The sequence below is a fragment of the Lepidochelys kempii genome, chromosome 25, assembly GCF_965140285.1.
Source record: "Lepidochelys kempii isolate rLepKem1 chromosome 25, rLepKem1.hap1, whole genome shotgun sequence".
Taxonomy (NCBI): Eukaryota; Metazoa; Chordata; order Testudines; family Cheloniidae; genus Lepidochelys; species Lepidochelys kempii.
In genome coordinates this window covers 7,166,541-7,182,196 of record NC_136404.1, presented here as the reverse complement: position 1 = coordinate 7,182,196, position 15,656 = coordinate 7,166,541, and the positions used below count along the sequence as shown (strand labels likewise).

Sequence of the window (15,656 nt, the reverse complement as noted above, 5' to 3'; positions counted from 1 at the left end):
GAGAAGAGAGGTAAGACCTCCCCACTCCGGGCTCCTCAGCACCCAGAGTCCCCCTCACCAAACCCCACCCCCCAAAAGAGAATTTAAAGAGCCAGGAAAATGCTCAAAAGCACAGGAGTCACCCCTCCCATGTGGGGCTCCAGGCCCCAATCCTGTAAAACCCCGAGCGCATCAAGGTCTCAGGATCAGGCTTCCCCAGGCAAGGGTAGGTGTCCTCAAATGCATTGCACATTCTCGTCAGTGTTTCCTCCCCATGAGGCCTAGAGCTACCCTGCCAGGCAGCTACCCTGGCCCCTCGCTGCTTAAATCATTCACGGGCCACCCGGGAGGGAGCCAGCAGCAGCGCTGAAGCTGGGCTCTGAACGTTGGTCGTGCATGGGTGGAGGGTGTGCTGAGATCTGGAGCCTGGCTTCCCACCCTGCTGAGCGCTCCGGGAAACTGCACCCCGGAGATTTGGTCCGACTGGGGAGGCCAGTTAGATGGGGCAATGGGGACCCCAAGCAAGGGGCGGCCGACCCCACCTTTGGGGTGGTGAGAATGGGACTGGTCAAAGGACCAAGGCTGCGTGGGCCGACCGAGCCAGCCGCACGCCCAGGCCACAGGGGGTGAACAGAATGCCTTCAATCCCAGCCAGGTGAAGGAAGCTGCCAGGCTCCATCCTGCCCCCTTTAGGTATTTCTCCCCCCCCCACACTGGTTCTGGTTCTGTCAAAGCAGCAAGGACAATGCCAACCTGCTCAACTGGCATCAACTGCCCGATGGCCAGGGAACCCTGCTTCAGGGAGAACCCTTCAGAGAATCGGTCCGGTCCCTTGGCTCGGGCATCTCTCTCTGCAGCTGGGATGCATGTGCAATGCACTTTACACTGGACACCGCGAGGGACCCACGCAAAGGAGCCTTGTCATTTCCCCCCGGGGCCGATGAATCTGATACGCAGGAGTGGCCGGGGAGGGGGGAGGCAGCGGGTAATTCCGGCAGCCACCTGGGGCTGCCATTGCCGGGACTGGTATCGGCCTAACCCGGGCGGCAAGGACCCACCACAGCACGCTGCATCAGGCACAAGGCTAGAGACAAGGTAGAGACCCACCTCTCCGATAGGTCTAGGGACCGCCTGCTCTCAAGGGAGAACTGGCGGCTGGCCCGCCTGCTCGACTCAGAGGCGGACTCAGCGTCGCTGGGCCCGTTTGTGGCAGAATCGACGCTATCGTAGCGTCTGCCGGGGAGGAGAGGAACATGGTCAGCAACGGTCACCCGGGAACCAACGACCCCACAGCAGACAATGAGCTCCCAGTAGGGCCGCGCCGCATGAAACCGCCTCTCCTCGGGGCCGCGCCCCTGGCATCCGCCCACACACCGACGGAGCCATGGCACTGGGGGTCCTGTGGCCATTCCCCCCATGCCCGAGGGAGTGTAGGATTTTGGGGGAGGGCTAGGAGGGTATTCCCCAATCTGGGATCTCCCTGAGGGTGGGAGTGAGGGGTCTTGAGGCTGAACGCTGAAGAGCAGGGAGGCTGTGCGGCCAACAGATAGATTGGTGCAGGGAAGGCAGACGACATGGAAACTTCCCCCGACAGCTCTGCCAATGTGGACAGCCCGGCTACACTTCCAGGCTGGGCCCAGACAGCTCCACAACGTCTCTGTAACATCTTCAGCTACTCCACTCCTGGTCCGTCCTGCACAGCCCTGCCCGAGCACCTAAATCCTGATCAGCGATAGCCCTGCCCTCGGTGTCTCCAGAGTGGAGAGGACTGTCCCTGGGACTTGGATGGATCCCCCAAACCTTCATCTCCCCGATGTTTCTTAGGGTTTTGCTTTACCCTTCAGTAATTCTAACGCTAGCCAGGGATTAGATGGGGAGGAAGCACTGGTTAGTCAAACTCCACCCACAATCCCAAACTCCGCCCACAATCCCAGAATAGCTGTTTCTACTACCACAGAACAGTGAACAAGGGCACCACTGGAGCCCATCATTAGGTTTCAGAGTTAAACATCCAGCGAGAGGAATGCAGGCAGCCGCTGGCCCCTCTCCTCGGGCAGCAGGTTCTAACTGCCCGCATCCGCGCAGCCTCCGGGGCTTTCCCCACAGAGCCTGGATTTTAATTTTGAATGAAAGCTAAGATTCTGGAGGAAGCGGCTGGCGTCGGCACAGAAATGCTAGGGTGGGCACCACTGCATACCAGCTCTGTCCAACCTGTGCCAAGAGCTCTAGATAATCTGCCCAAGGGCAAGGCTTTTCTCCTCCTCCGAGACAGCTCCCTTCCCATCCATCTCTCTCCCCGTCATTGTTGCAGCATAGCCTGGCCTAACCTCTCCCACCTGATGGCTGGGGCTGCCAACCACCACATATCTGCAGCACTTGCCTTCCGAGGGCCGGCGCCGGCCTTCCCCAACTCTACCTGATGGGCCGCTGATCCGAGTAGTCCACCTCGTAGCTCTGCACGGAGTCCGTGTACGAGTCGCGGGAGCTCTGCTGCTGGTGCCTCATGGGATACTGGTGGACCGAGGCATTGGGCTGGGAAGTGGTGTAGTACGGAGGCGGGATGCTATTACTGGTCTCGCTTCGGTAATCGCTGTCCCGGTCATCCATGGTGCTGTCGGGGTCGTCATCTGCAAAGGGCCGGCTGCCACCCGTGAGTGTTTTGCATGGGAAGGGGCCAGAGGCCAGAGCATGACAGAGAGGCCTGAGATAGCCACTGTCTCAGCAGCAAGGACAATGCCAACCTCTACTGCCCGGCTGGCATCAGTGAGAACCGAGCCACTGCTTCAAAGGCCCCCGCCTCTGTGGGACTTTCTCCTAGGAGACTCAGCTGGAAGACACCGACTGAGGCCTAGAGAGGGGCCTACGCTTGGTGGGCGCTGATGTCCAGGGCACTGCCAATGCCCAGAAGCTCTGGGTATCCAGCCCCGGCTGTGTGTGTGGGAAGAGGGGCACTGGCACCTGCTGGGTACACAGGGAAGTTTCATGCTCCGGTAGCCGATGGCTCTGACCAAAGCCAAGCTGCCCCGGTGCGCCCCAGCAGCAGTCTGCCTCCGTGTGCCCGTTCACCCTGATCCACAGCCCACCCCCTGTGCACAGACCGCTGGCAGAGGCTAGACCCCGGTGGCTGGGCACCATGCCAGCTCCCCAATCCTGCAGAACTCTGTCCCGCTCAAGGCTGCCCTCCGTCACCTCTTAGGGCTCCTTTCCGTTTGGAGGGAGTGGGCCTGACACAGGAGTTCGAGGCCACACGGTTCCACCTGGTGCCTGAGCACTGGTGGGCACGACTGAGCCGTGTGCTCAGCTGGTGCATTGGAGCGGGTGGGGCGGAGTCGAGGAGGGGGATTTAGACGGTCGAGCTCTGTGCATCTTACACTGGAGCGTCGTTCCCAGCTTGGGCAGATGTCAGCAGCGTGGCCATGGTGCCGTGAGCGGGAGGTCAAGGCCTACCACATCCTCCAGCCTGGGAGCGCCCAGGGCCTTCAGGGCATCAACCCACCAAGCTGCCTTCCCCCAGCCCGCAAGGACCTTCCACCTTCCAGGGGGTGGAGTGCAATGGGATTCCTTATCCTGGTGAATCAGCCAGAGCCGCTACCCCAGCCTGGGAGGGAGGGGAGGGAATGGGAGTATACATAAGGTGGGAGGGGAGAGGGGGAGGAAGAGATGGAGGAGGGGTCTACAGGATGCCGACTTACCCCTACTGCTCTCCTGCCTTGGAGAGGCAGGGGGTCCCTGGGCAATCCCCTCTGGCTGGTGCCCATGGACCAAGAAAAGCCCAGTGCCCTGTGTCCGGGCCCGGCGTGCTGGGATTGACCAAAGATTGCAATGCCATCTGCATGCTGCCCCATCCCCCTGAGCCCAGCCTCCCTGCCCCGGGGACGGTCCATCCACCCACCCCATTTAAAAAAGCATTTGTAGACAGTCCTGTGCCCCTCTATCCAGAAGCACTGGGGAGATGTCCCAGCTACATGAAAAGATGAAAGCCAGGCAAGGCCAAGGCAGAGGTGAGGCTAGTCCCAGGCCCCCCTGCATTGCCCGCTAGTCATGCCACTCCCTGAGCCACCTGGACCCCTCTGCTCCCCTGCACGGCTCTTCTGTTTTAGCCGCCGGGCCTTAGGGGGCCAGAGGCAGAATGCTCCTCCCCCTGGTTGGGGGTGGATGCATGGGCAGCCCTTTGGGAGGCCAGTGGGTAGGAAAGGGGGGTGCCACCTGCATTCGGGGCAAGAAGGCGATCAGATACTTACTCTGCTGCTCTCCCCAGCCAAAATAATTCCAGTTGCCTATAAAGAAAAGGGGCAGAGACAATAAGATGGACACGGCTGTGGGAGGAGGTGTTAGAGCCCGGGTGGGACAACCAAGCCCCATTTAGAGCCAGGCCCAAAGCAAACCCCCAGCTTCCCCCCGCAGCCCCGACGCTCAGACTCCGGCACTACGCCGGGCTGAGTCGGGGTTCTGGCTCCAACCCCGGCCCCCACCAAGTGCTGGGGAAATTCAGACCCTGAGCTGAGCGCCGCATCCTGGGCCCCTCTCTGCCGTAGGCTCGGAGAGGGCGGATCAGGCACGCTGCAAGGACATGGGGAGAGCAAGGTTTCGTGGCAGGAGAGGACTGGGGGAAGAGCGGGGGTTTGTGAGAGACAGATCCAGATGTTCGGAGCAGGCTGGGAGAAAGAGCATAGGGCGGGGGAGTGGTTCTTAAATCCTGGTGGATCTGGGTCGCCTCCTTCTCACCCCGGATGGGGAGCGGGAGGGGCCGGGGTGTTCTGCTGTGGGGCTGCTCTGGGCATCCCGAGCCCCTCTTTCTGAGCCTCCCACCCTCCCCGGGAAGAGAGAGCCTGGCACTGGGCCCTGAAGCCGCCATCTCCACATTCAGGGCCTGGGGGGCCCCGCTCCCTGGCCAGATCTCGGCTGGTCGTTGTTCTCCGAATTCGTCAACACGAGCGTGCCAAAAAGACCCACAAGCCGTTCGGCCAGAGCCCACAGCTGCATACGCAGCTCCCCAGCCTTCGTGCCACAGCGAACCAGGGGAAGAAAGCCTGGGGCAGCAGGAGGGAGCAAACGCAGGAGGCCGGACGCCACGCTGAAGGACGTCAGCAGAAGCAGGGGTGAGAACCCCTCATGCCTGGCTCAGATCTAATGGGGCAGAGTCATCCTTGGGGTAACCCCACTGACCTCACTGGCCTTAGGGCAGGAGAGAATTAGGCCCACTGACCAATTTGCCTCAACGCCCAGCCCTTTGAGGTGGGTGTGATGACTCCCATGTCGCAGAGGGGGAAACCGAGGCATGGAGTGTCGGCAGGCTGGGGGAAGTGACTGGTTCAAGGTCACCCAGCGACTCTCCTGCCAGCTGGGCTGGGTGGGGCCACATCTCACTGCAAGGCCAAGAGATTTGGGGAGGATCGAGTCCCCAACTCTGCCTTCATGTGGGCACCTCCCTACCTCAGATGCTCCGGCCCTGATGCCTTAGCTCCTTCCCCACGTGAGCAGGGCCACCCAGACCCAGCTTCCTCCAGGCTCGGTGCTACTCGGCCAGATCCGACCCTCCATGCCGTGGCTTTATCTCCCCTCGGTGAGTTGGGCCCTTCTCCCTAAGCCACTGCTGAGTCCCCATCCCTGTCAGCTCTTCCTCAGCCCCGTCCCAACTGCTCCCTGCCCTTCCTGCTCCCCCCTCTGTTCAGGCAACCTGCCTCCCCGACGCGGGCCGAGCCGAATGGACCCTGCTCCAAAGCTTCCCAGACCAAGGCAGAGGATGGGAGCGGAGGAGAGCGAACACATGGCAGAGGAGGGGAGGGAGACAGAGCAGGAGGAAGGAGAGAGGGAAGGGGGCCAAGGACTTCGGAGGAGGGGGATCATGTCTCCAGCGACCGAGGCCGAGTCCCTGCTTCCCTGGCTGGGGCGTGTCGTCAGCCCAGACCCCTCCCCAGCTGTCGCCCCCTTGCAGGAACGCTGCCAAGCTGCAGCTGCTGACCCAGAGGGGGCGACGCGCAGGGTGCGGGTGAGAGGCGTCGGCCCCATGCTAATCAGGTTGGGGGGGGGCCATGCACGGGAACTGGGTGGGGACCATGAGTTGGGGGGCAAGGGAGACACAGGCCCTATGATCATCCTCATCCCACCTCACCTGGTGGGGGTCAAACAAATTCCGGGGTGTTGCACAGAGTCAGGAGATGCCACAAGCTCCTCCCACCCCCCAGCTCCGTCCAGGCACCATCCAGCCCCACAGGGGTCTGGCCCGAGAGGCGCCTGTGACCCAGCTCTGCGGGAGCGGGCGGGTCACAGACCCAGAGGAGTTGGGGGCTGGATGCTGGAGGTGATCGGTACTTACAGCACGGGGAGCCGGGCACGGGGAGCGGCTTGTCCTGCTCCTCCTGGAACTCGTACTGGGGAGAGAACAGAGGGATGGTCACGGGCCCCCCAGCCAGGCAGTCTCCGGCCCAGCCCCCTCCCCCTGGTCCCGCAGCCCTTCAGGGGGTGACCCCCAGGGCACTCAGTGCAGATCCCTGCGGGATGCTCTGATTTCCTGCCCCGTCCCCCTGGTCCTGTCTCTGCCAGTGAGGCCCTGGCACGCTCGCCCAGCCAGGCACCACCCGCATGCACACAACCCAGCAGTGCTGGGGGGCGGGGGGAGCTGAGGACACACACAGGGGATCAGGGCCGGCAGGGGGTGCCAGGCCCCAGAGCTGACTTACATCGTCCTGATCCTTCATAGCATTCAGCTGCTCCAGCTTCTTCGCCCAGTACCTGGCCTCCTCCTCGGGGATGTCTGAAAGCAGAGAGGCCCCCTTGCCAGCAGCCTGTGGGGTCTCTGCAGCCCGGCCCCTCCCTCCCAACGCAGCCCCTGGGGCCCTGCATATGGGGGCCCACTTCTGGAGCATGGGACCGGCCTCTGGCTGGGCCTGCAGCTGAGCAGAGGATGGCGGGGAGAGGCAGCCTGTGCTGGGGGTGGGGGTGGGGGTGGATCTGTGGGGCATGGAGGGAAGGGGGGTGGCAAGGCTGGGCCAGAGGAGATGGGAGAGAAATTGTCGTCCCAGCCTTACCCCCGATGCTGGCTTGTGGCGGGCGACGGCGAAATCTGCCCTTACAGGGAGCCAGCGATGTCACTGCATTGATTGTTGGCATCAATTCACCAGGGGAAAGGACCAGAGGCTGGGACCGAGATAGGCAGGAGCCAGGGCTCCCAGCTCCAGCCTGGGGAGTGGGAGTGGAGTTGGGGAGCCCCACACTCCGATCAGCTCGTCACCGGAAGGGAAAGGAGGGTGGAGAGGAGGAGCTGTAAGCTGGGCACACGGCGTGAGGGAGGGGATCCAGGAAAGGACTGTGATGATGCCCCTCAGTCCTGACCCCTGGGCTCGCCCCACAGTTCTGCCAGTGCCCCTCAATCCTAAACCACAGGCCCAGCTATCCCAGCCCTGGGCTCGCCCCACTGCTCTGCTGGTGCCCCTCAATCCTGAACCACAGCCCCCATTGTGTTTCCAGTTTTGGGCCCCCCCAACTCTTTCAATCCCCCCTCATCTACACATCTGGGGTGTGAGGCAGGAAATATCCCCAAGGAGGGAGAACCCCAGGCACACGGATCGGGATGGGGGCACAGGCCAGGAGCCCCTCTTGCCCCCTGGCCCTGAGGAGGGCACCATACCGAGCGGTAACTCAAAGCGGGTGTCCAGCAGGATGCGGTGGAAGGTGGGGTCCTTGGTGCCAGAGATCTCATTGTCAGTCATGATGACCTGGGAGTCGAGGGTGAGCCATTCCCCGGGGCCCTCCTAGGGGAGAGAACTGGGGGGTCAGGACAGATGCCAGGGGAACGAAGCTCAGTTTAGACTCTCCCAGCCTGGCAAATAACCCAGTCATGCTCCCCTGCTCTGGCCCTTTCATGGGGCTAAGCCTCACAGCTCTGTGTGCTGGGGGAGGGTCTGTTACTGGGGGGGGAAACTGAGGCACAAGTGGGGAAGCGATTTCCTGAGCCAGGAATGGAACCCAGGAGTTGGGAGTCCCAGACCCCTGCTCTCCCTCCTGCTAGCAGCAATAGCGAAGAGCTGTGCTGTCTGGACAGCCATGTCCCATCCACCTGCCCCCTGCCTCGAGCCCCCCTTCAGGAGAAGACGATTTGAGGCAGTGCCAGGTCATGGAGCATGCAGGAGCAGTACCAGGGCAGGGAGGCTAAATCCCTGGCCTGCCCCATGGCGCCTTAGAGCATCGACCGCTTCAGAGGGGACAAGGGCTTGGTCCACAGGCTCATCATTAACCCTTTGCACCCTGGAGACTCCTCCTCCCTGCCCCCCCCCCACCTTGCTTTCCTCCCAGCTGCTGGAAGAGAACCTCAAATCCCCCTGGCTGACTCTGCCCACCCCCAAGCAGGTGGACACCTGCTCTTCCCCACCTGTCTCCTGGCACCACCAGCCTGGCTCTGCCAGGAAGTGCCCTGTGGGTTAGGAGGAGGCTAAGCCTCGGCACAGGAAGGGGACTTCGGGGTCCAGGGGACGGGTGGCTCCCCCGAGACACAGACCCTCCCCTCTCCCTGCCCCCCAGAAGGCCGGCAGGTGGCGAGCAATGCCCAGTCCTGGCCGGGCTCCGAAGGGCAGAGACCGGGACAAGGAGCCAGGAAGGTCCGGGAGTGGCTGCTGTCTGGGCCCTGCTGGGGAGAGCGCCCTGTGCCTACCTCGTTGGACTGCCGGATGGTCTGCAGGGGGATCCATACCGTCCCCACCATGGTGTCCCAGATCAGCCCCTTGTTCCACACCTCCACCGTCAGCCCCAGGTCCAACCGGTTAATCTCACTGCAAGGGAAGCAAAGTGACCACGTGCCCATCGGCGCTGGTCCCATCTGGCTCGCTGCCTCTCCCGAAGCCCTGGGCGGCCTGGCTCCCGGCCCCATATATGAGTGAGCTCATGCCACAGGGCCACTCACTGCAGCTGGGAGTCAGTGCTGCTGCCCCATTCCCCACAGCGCCCCCTGCTGGGAGAGGCTGGGACCGGGGGAACTGGGAGCCCCCCCCCCAGCGCTGGAACACGGCATAGGGAGGTTAGATAGACAGCGCCAGCTCCCAAGATTGCACTAGCTGTGACTTGTCATCTGGACACAGCTCAGCTCTGGAAATTGTGTCGGAGTTAATTGTGGAGGGGGGCACTTTTTTCTTTGGTAGGTCCTACAGAAATGTGTGTGTGGAGGGGGAGTTTGAATTTCCCAGCATCCGAGGTGTGAGTTTAACACACACCAACATGCTTCCGAATCTCCTCCCGCTTTGCTGCGTAGACGTCAGAGTCTTCGACCGTCGGAGGAGCCGGCTTCTGAGCAAGGACAAATCTGGAGCTGCCAATGGTTTGACCCTTGGCACTTGTGACGCAGCAGGGAGGGGGGAGTGCTGACCTGGGGATGTGGCAGGGGAGTTGCACTGGGGATGGGAGACCTGAGAGCCTGTCACCTGAGCCAGGAGGGGGACAGGGAGGTAACACCTCTGCCCGGGAAACTGGACAAAGGCTGCAGGAGGGAGCCTGCTGGGGGGGGTTTGGTTTCAGTTTGGTGCTGGGTGGTGGAACCAGGGAACCCCAGGGCTGGGGTCTAAGCTCCCTGCCCCCCAGAAGGACTTGACAGAGGGGTCCTGGTTGTACCCACAAGCTCTGTTTTAGACTGTGTTCCTATTGTCCAATAAACCTTCCGTTTTACTGGCTGGCTGAGGGTCACGGTGAATCCCAGGAAGAGGGGTGCAGGCCCCGGACTCCCCCACACTCCGTGACATCACTTTAATCTCCCACCGGAGTGTGTAGCCTGAGATGGGAGCATCATTCGAGTGATGGTAATTAGGGCCCTTTGGTGAGTCACGGCTGTGTCTGCAGCGGCCCTCCTGCAGCCCCCTGACCCCAGGTCTGGGACGCGCTGGTGTTTGACGCTTTAAGCAGATGGATGCAGAATGAGGGAGCAAAGGGGACAGGCGGTTTCCTGCCATGTGGAGCAGCCCGGTCCTCAGCGCCAGTCTCTCCCTTGCTGCTGGGATTCCCCCAGGGGCTGCCTCGTCTTGGGGGTTAACAGCTGCCATGTTCCTAGCAGCCCCAGGCTCTGTGCCTAGCTGTGGCCTCCAGGCATGCCCCATGCCCCTCTCTCAGTGACACGGCAGATGTTTACACTGCTGACAGGTCGGGAATTCCTGGTTTCACCCTGCTCTGGTTCCCCAGGCCCCCTCTGCAGACTGCAGTGGCTTTCTCTGGCTCTCAACCAGTGTGTCGAGTGCCTCGGGCATCGTGCCCAGGCAGAGAGCAGGGATCCGGCACCCACCCGGGGGTTTGGCAGGGCCAACGGCCATGGGTGCGCCAAGAGACGCCTCCCCTTCCCCTCCACGCGATTGCAGGCTCCATGGCCTGGAGGCTGCCGAGGGGCCGGGAGTTTCTCCAGGCCACCCATCGAAGGCGGGGTGACCTGAGACTCTCCGAGGATCCTGCATCCGAGCTCCCGACTTCCCAGTTTATCCGGCACATACCTGATTTTGAGGATTTGTGGAACTCATGCGGCACACGGGGTTTATCTGACACCAGCTTCCCAAGAGCACAAGGCCCCGGGAGCCCCCAGACTCCTGGCGTCCCCCGCCCCACCCAAGGGTTGTACTCACAACATGAAGTCCTGCTCCCAGCAGGGCAGGTTCCCCCGCACTGCGATTGTCGTGCTCTTGACATTCTGCACCTTCAGGGTCACGTAGGTGTTGAACTTCTCTGCAGGGAAGGGAGCAGAGGGTGGAGCCTTGGGCCCGGATCAGCCCTGTCCCGGGCGGGGAGGCACCGCGAGTCCCCTGGGCGGGTCGGACAGCCTCCTGGGGCTGGAAATGCTCCCCACCCCTAGCCTCAAAGGCCACCCGCTGGCTCTTCCCATCAGCCCAGGGGCCTCCCCGTCCCCATGCGGAGTCTCCAACTAACACAAGGGAGGTTCTTCCAGCATTGCCCTCCTTGAGCCCAGCTCCAGCACCGACCCTGCCCATGACTCCCCGACCATCTGAGCCCTGGGACCAGCCCAGCCCCCACTCCTCCAGCACCACCCCCCCCATCCTTCCCGACTTTCTCAGCACCGGGACCGGCCCAGCCCCCACTCCTCCAGCACCAACTCCACCCCCCCATCCTTCCCGACTTTCTCAGCCCTGGGACCGGCCCAGCCCCCACTCCTCCAGCACCACCCCCCCCCATCCTTCCCAACCGCCTCAGCCCTGGGACCGGCCCAGCCCCCACTCCTCCAGCACCAACTCCACCCCCCCATCCTTCCCGACCGTCTCAGCACCGGGACCGGCCCAGCCCCCACTCCTCCAGCACCACCCCCCCCCCATCCTTCCCGACCGCCTCAGCCCTGGGACCGGCCCAGCCCCCACTCCTCCAGCACCACCCCCCCCATCCTTCCCGACCGTCTCAGCACCGGGACCGGCCCACGCGAGAACTTTCAGCAGTTTGTCGCCAGCTAGGGGCATGGTCAGCTCCCGACGCTGCTTCAGCTCACATGGAGCATGGTTAATGCAGGTTATCCTGACCCCACTGCCCTACATAGCTCTGCCAGGGCCCCTCAGTCCCAACCTGCAGCCCCCTGCTAGCCCAGTCCTGGGATCTGCCCCCCCACAGCTCTGCTCATGCCCCTCAGTCCACCCCCCAGCCCACCCTGGCCTGGCCTGCGTTTCACTCGCCCTGGGCAGAGATGGCAGCACCAGCTGGTGGGCAGGGGTGGAAGCGGGGGGGATTCCAGAGGTGCCAAATGTCCAGGAGTGACGAGACTGAGAGCGGCTTGACTTCTCTCCTCCAGCTCAGCACCCTCCCCCACCCCGGACCTGGGGCGTCACTCACCCCGCTGGGTGTTTCAGCAAAGCTGCCTCTGGCCGCGTGGCTGGCTCCCCTCTCCCACAGCCCCCAGCGCATTGCTTGGCGCTCCTCTGGGGCAGCCCCCCCTCGACCCGACTGCTGTGTGCGTGGGACACCTCCCGCCCTCCCGGGCCAGCGCTGGTAGAGGCAGGGGCAGAAGGGGACTGACAGCAGCTCTGCTGTCCAGCAGGGGGCGCTCCTGGTGCCGGCTCAGCTCCCGTGGTGCTTGGCGCTCTGTGCAAACGGGGACAAAGGGGCCAAACTCCCTCAGCTCTGGATGGGTTTGGATGGCCCCTGCCCCCAGCAAAGCCCCTCTGCACGCCTGCTCTACACTGGCTGACGGGGAGGGGGCGCTGCCGGGCCTTCCCATCCCAGGTAGGGGAGCAGGGTGCCCCCCAGCTCTGCACAGATGGGGTGAACCTGCCCAGGCGTCACAGAAAGGAAGCCAGTGAGATCTGTGTGTGCGACACACCTGTGTGCATAGTATGCTTGTGTGCCTGTAGATGTGGGTGCTGTGTGTGTGTGACCCATGTGTGTCTAGACCCCACTTCCCTCCCAGAGCCAGGGACAGAACCCAGGAGTCCTGGCACCAACTCCCCTGCTCTAACCACTGGACCCCACCTCCTCTCTATTTTGTCCCTTGTATCTGCTGATCCTTTTCGGTAAACTCTGGGGAAGCTGGGACGGGCTGCCCCATGAGTCCTTAGAGCAAGGCCTGGCTTGTGGCTACAGGGTCCCCTCCCTCAGGCCTGGAGGCTCCTCTTGCCTAGTCCCTCGGTACCTTTCTCCCCAGCAAACTCAAGCTGCTCACCCAGGGGCCCTAAATGACCCTTCGTCTCATTAGCCCACCCTACTTTTTAAAGTCAGACCCACACTGGAAGCCCGGCTGCCCCCTGCGGGAAACCCGGCCCCCTCCTGCAGTGCGGATGGGGACCTGGGGAGAGGCTCCTGCCCCAAGCATTCGTGTAGCCCATGTGACCAGGGGTGGTGGGAGTGACTTACCTTGCGCCCCGTCAAACTTGGCTTTTTTAACTGCAAAGAGAGAGAGAGAGAATAAAATGTTTTAGCCTCCATGCCCAGAGAGCTGCCTGAGAAGTGCTAATGGCCCCATCTTGTCCCCGCTCCTAGCGAGCCAGGCCGAGACCCGCTGGAGATCCCCTCTCTGCAGGAAACCAGGCGCCCCACCCTCCCCTCCACTCCGGATGTACTAGTGCTCACTGCAATGGGGGCTGGCAGCTCGGGCCCAGGTCAGGACCCTCCTGTGTCTTTGAGACTTTTGGGGTGCAGTCAGTCACCCCTTGTCCTACAACCCTGAAAGGTGGGAATGGCTGGGTCTGCATCCCAGTGTCCCGGGTGTAACCACCCCCCAGATCCGAGCCCCTTGGAACTTGGGCCTGGATCCAGACTTGAGCCCCATCCCCATCTCAAAATGCCATGGAGACAAGTAACCCCCTCCCACTAGCAAATGTCTCTGGGAAAGATGCTGGCCCCTGTGTGTCTTGGCCCCCTCTCAGCCTCGAGCCACTCACAGGCGCCCCCCAATCCCCACTGCCTTCGTGTTCTGCCATGCAGTTATGAATTCTTGACACGAGCGACTCGACCTTAAGAGCGCTGTCTGCCAGCCCCAGAGAAACAGCGCGGTGTAAAACCCTGCCCCTCATGCTGAGCTCTGGACACAGGGTGGGGCTGGGCTGGGGGGCTCTCAGCCGTGCTTCGGGTGGTTCTCATTGCATGAGAACAGCAGCCAAGTCCTGGGAGGTGCGTTGTCTGGTGCTAGTGAGCACGGGGGAGCTGATGGCAGGAGCTCAGAAGGACCTTTCTCACCAGGCCTGCGTTGAGTGGATGCTGCGATCTTGTCATGAGACCTATTCTCGCATCTGGCTGGCTAGGATACTTGAGGACCCCTGCTCTCTCCTGGATAGACAGGGCCAGGAATTCCTCCGCCTCTCTCTGGAATAACGCCCATCAGCCACAGATAGCAAAGCGTCAAAGAGATGCTAATTAAACTTTGCAGAAGCTCTGTGAGATAGATGAGTCGCTTAGCGAAGGCATTGTTATGGGGGAGGGGGGCAGAGCCTAGAGGCGCCACCATTCTAGGCACTGTGCACAGGTCGACTAAGAGTCAGTCCCTGCCCCAAATCCCCCGCCCCAATACTGGCCAGACAACTCCAGATCCTAAACTGGCAGAATTGGTGCTGCACAAGGAGTCTTTTTCTCTTTTAATGTGGCATTGCTCTCGAGATCAAAGGAACCAGATTCTCCTGCACGCTGCTTGTCACAGAGTCCCCGGGCGATGCTCTGGAACTGCTCCCTACGAACCCAGTCAGGACTCTGGGGCAGTCGCCTTTCTGTGAGCAGCCTGTCTTCAGGACACAGCTCACACAACTTCCACCTTCCTGGGTCTGACCTCGGAGCATTCAGCATCCTCTGCCCCTCCGTGCGCTTCCCACAGCGAGTCCGCTCAGGCGGGGTCCTGGGGAAGCCAGAGGGTCCTGCCCCCCAACTCCGCAGTCAGACGTGACTCTCAGCCAGCCAGTAAAACAGAAGGTTTATTAGACGACAGGAACATGGTCTAAAACAGAGCTTGCAGGTGCAGAGAATGGGACCCCTCAGCTGGGTCCATTTTGGGGGGGCAGTGAGCCAGACAACCCCGTCTGCACTTCACTCCATGTCCCAGCCAGGCCCAAACTGAAACTCCCTCCAGCCCCTCCTCCTCTGGGCTTTGTCTCTTTCCCCGGCCAGGAGGTCACCTGATTCCTTTGTTCTCCAACCCTTTAGCTCTCACCTTGCAGGGGGGAAGGGCCAGGCCATCAGTTGCCAGGAAAGAGGGTGTCGGCCATTCTCTGTGTCCAGACCCCTGCACGCACCTGCCCTCTAGGGCTCTGCAGTGATCATACACCCTTATCGCCACCACCTAGATACTTAAGAACTGCAGAGGGGAAACTGAGGCACCCCCACACTATTCAGAGAAAACATTAAGAACAGTCCCACTTCGTCACTCTGCTGCTAAAGGAAATGCCAGTGTCTCGCTGGATGCTAATGTGGCATGTCACTGGTTAGCTAGTGAGTTCCTTTCACGTGCCCTGCTGCGGCGCCAGTCGGGAGTGTCTTGATGAAATAGACAAAGCTTGTCCTGGGAAAGGGCTGAGTTTGATGAGGCTCTGTGCAGGTCCCGTACCGAAGCGAAGAGAGACCCCAGAATAACCTGGTAGCAAGGGCACTCCCTGGAGGGGGCAGGGACCCAGGTTGAAGAAACAGGGATTGGAACATGGACCTCTCACATCTGAGGTCAGGGCCCCAAGCACTGGGCTACAGAGTCAGTATCTCTCTCATACTCTGCCATAATGAATAGCTAAGTACTTATACACAGTAAGAAAAGGAGGACTTGTGGCACCTTAGAGAATAACAGATTTATTTGAGCATAAGCTTTCGTGAGCTACAGCTCACTTCATCACAGTAGACTCACTCCACGGGGGAGAAACCCGCCACAGAATAGCCTACATGGCCAAGGTAAAAGTCCACTTCCAGATGAGCCCTTGACTGCTGAGCTAGGGCACTTTCTCCTCTCCTCTCTTCCCCCCTGTTTTTAGATGAAAAACGTTGAAGGCTCTTGGCTTCATCCCCACATGGGATGGGACAAACCACTTCCTGTCCTCCCACCCCCTTTTACACTTCTAGGAGTCTGCTGGAGTCAGCTGTCTTTGTGCATTCAGCTCAGTGCAGATTGTACCAGGCGAGACACACCCACTGTGCTCTCTCTCACCGAGTCCTTCCTTGTGCCAGCATTTCCCCACAATCACTCCTGAGGACCCATTAGATAGCTGCCCTAGGTTAGGCCTGCTGAAAATGCTGTTTGTGTTGTAAGA

The 15,656-nt window shown here is 61.5% G+C and overlaps 1 protein-coding gene across 1 annotated transcript in view; it reads right to left on the bottom strand.

The window, feature by feature from the left end:
• UNC13A (unc-13 homolog A) overlaps nucleotides 1-15,656 on the bottom strand; it is a 122,489-nt gene that overhangs the window by 68,769 nt on the left and 38,064 nt on the right. The window contains exons 2-9 of the mRNA XM_078850628.1: nucleotides 12,793-12,822; nucleotides 10,569-10,668; nucleotides 8,627-8,744; nucleotides 7,607-7,730; nucleotides 6,660-6,733; nucleotides 6,296-6,350; nucleotides 4,221-4,256; nucleotides 2,396-2,606 (exon numbers count right to left, since the gene is read on the bottom strand). Coding sequence (XP_078706754.1) covers nucleotides 2,396-2,606; nucleotides 4,221-4,256; nucleotides 6,296-6,350; nucleotides 6,660-6,733; nucleotides 7,607-7,730; nucleotides 8,627-8,744; nucleotides 10,569-10,668; nucleotides 12,793-12,822 — 748 coding nt within the window. The remainder of the gene's footprint in view (nucleotides 1-2,395; nucleotides 2,607-4,220; nucleotides 4,257-6,295; nucleotides 6,351-6,659; nucleotides 6,734-7,606; nucleotides 7,731-8,626; nucleotides 8,745-10,568; nucleotides 10,669-12,792; nucleotides 12,823-15,656) is intronic.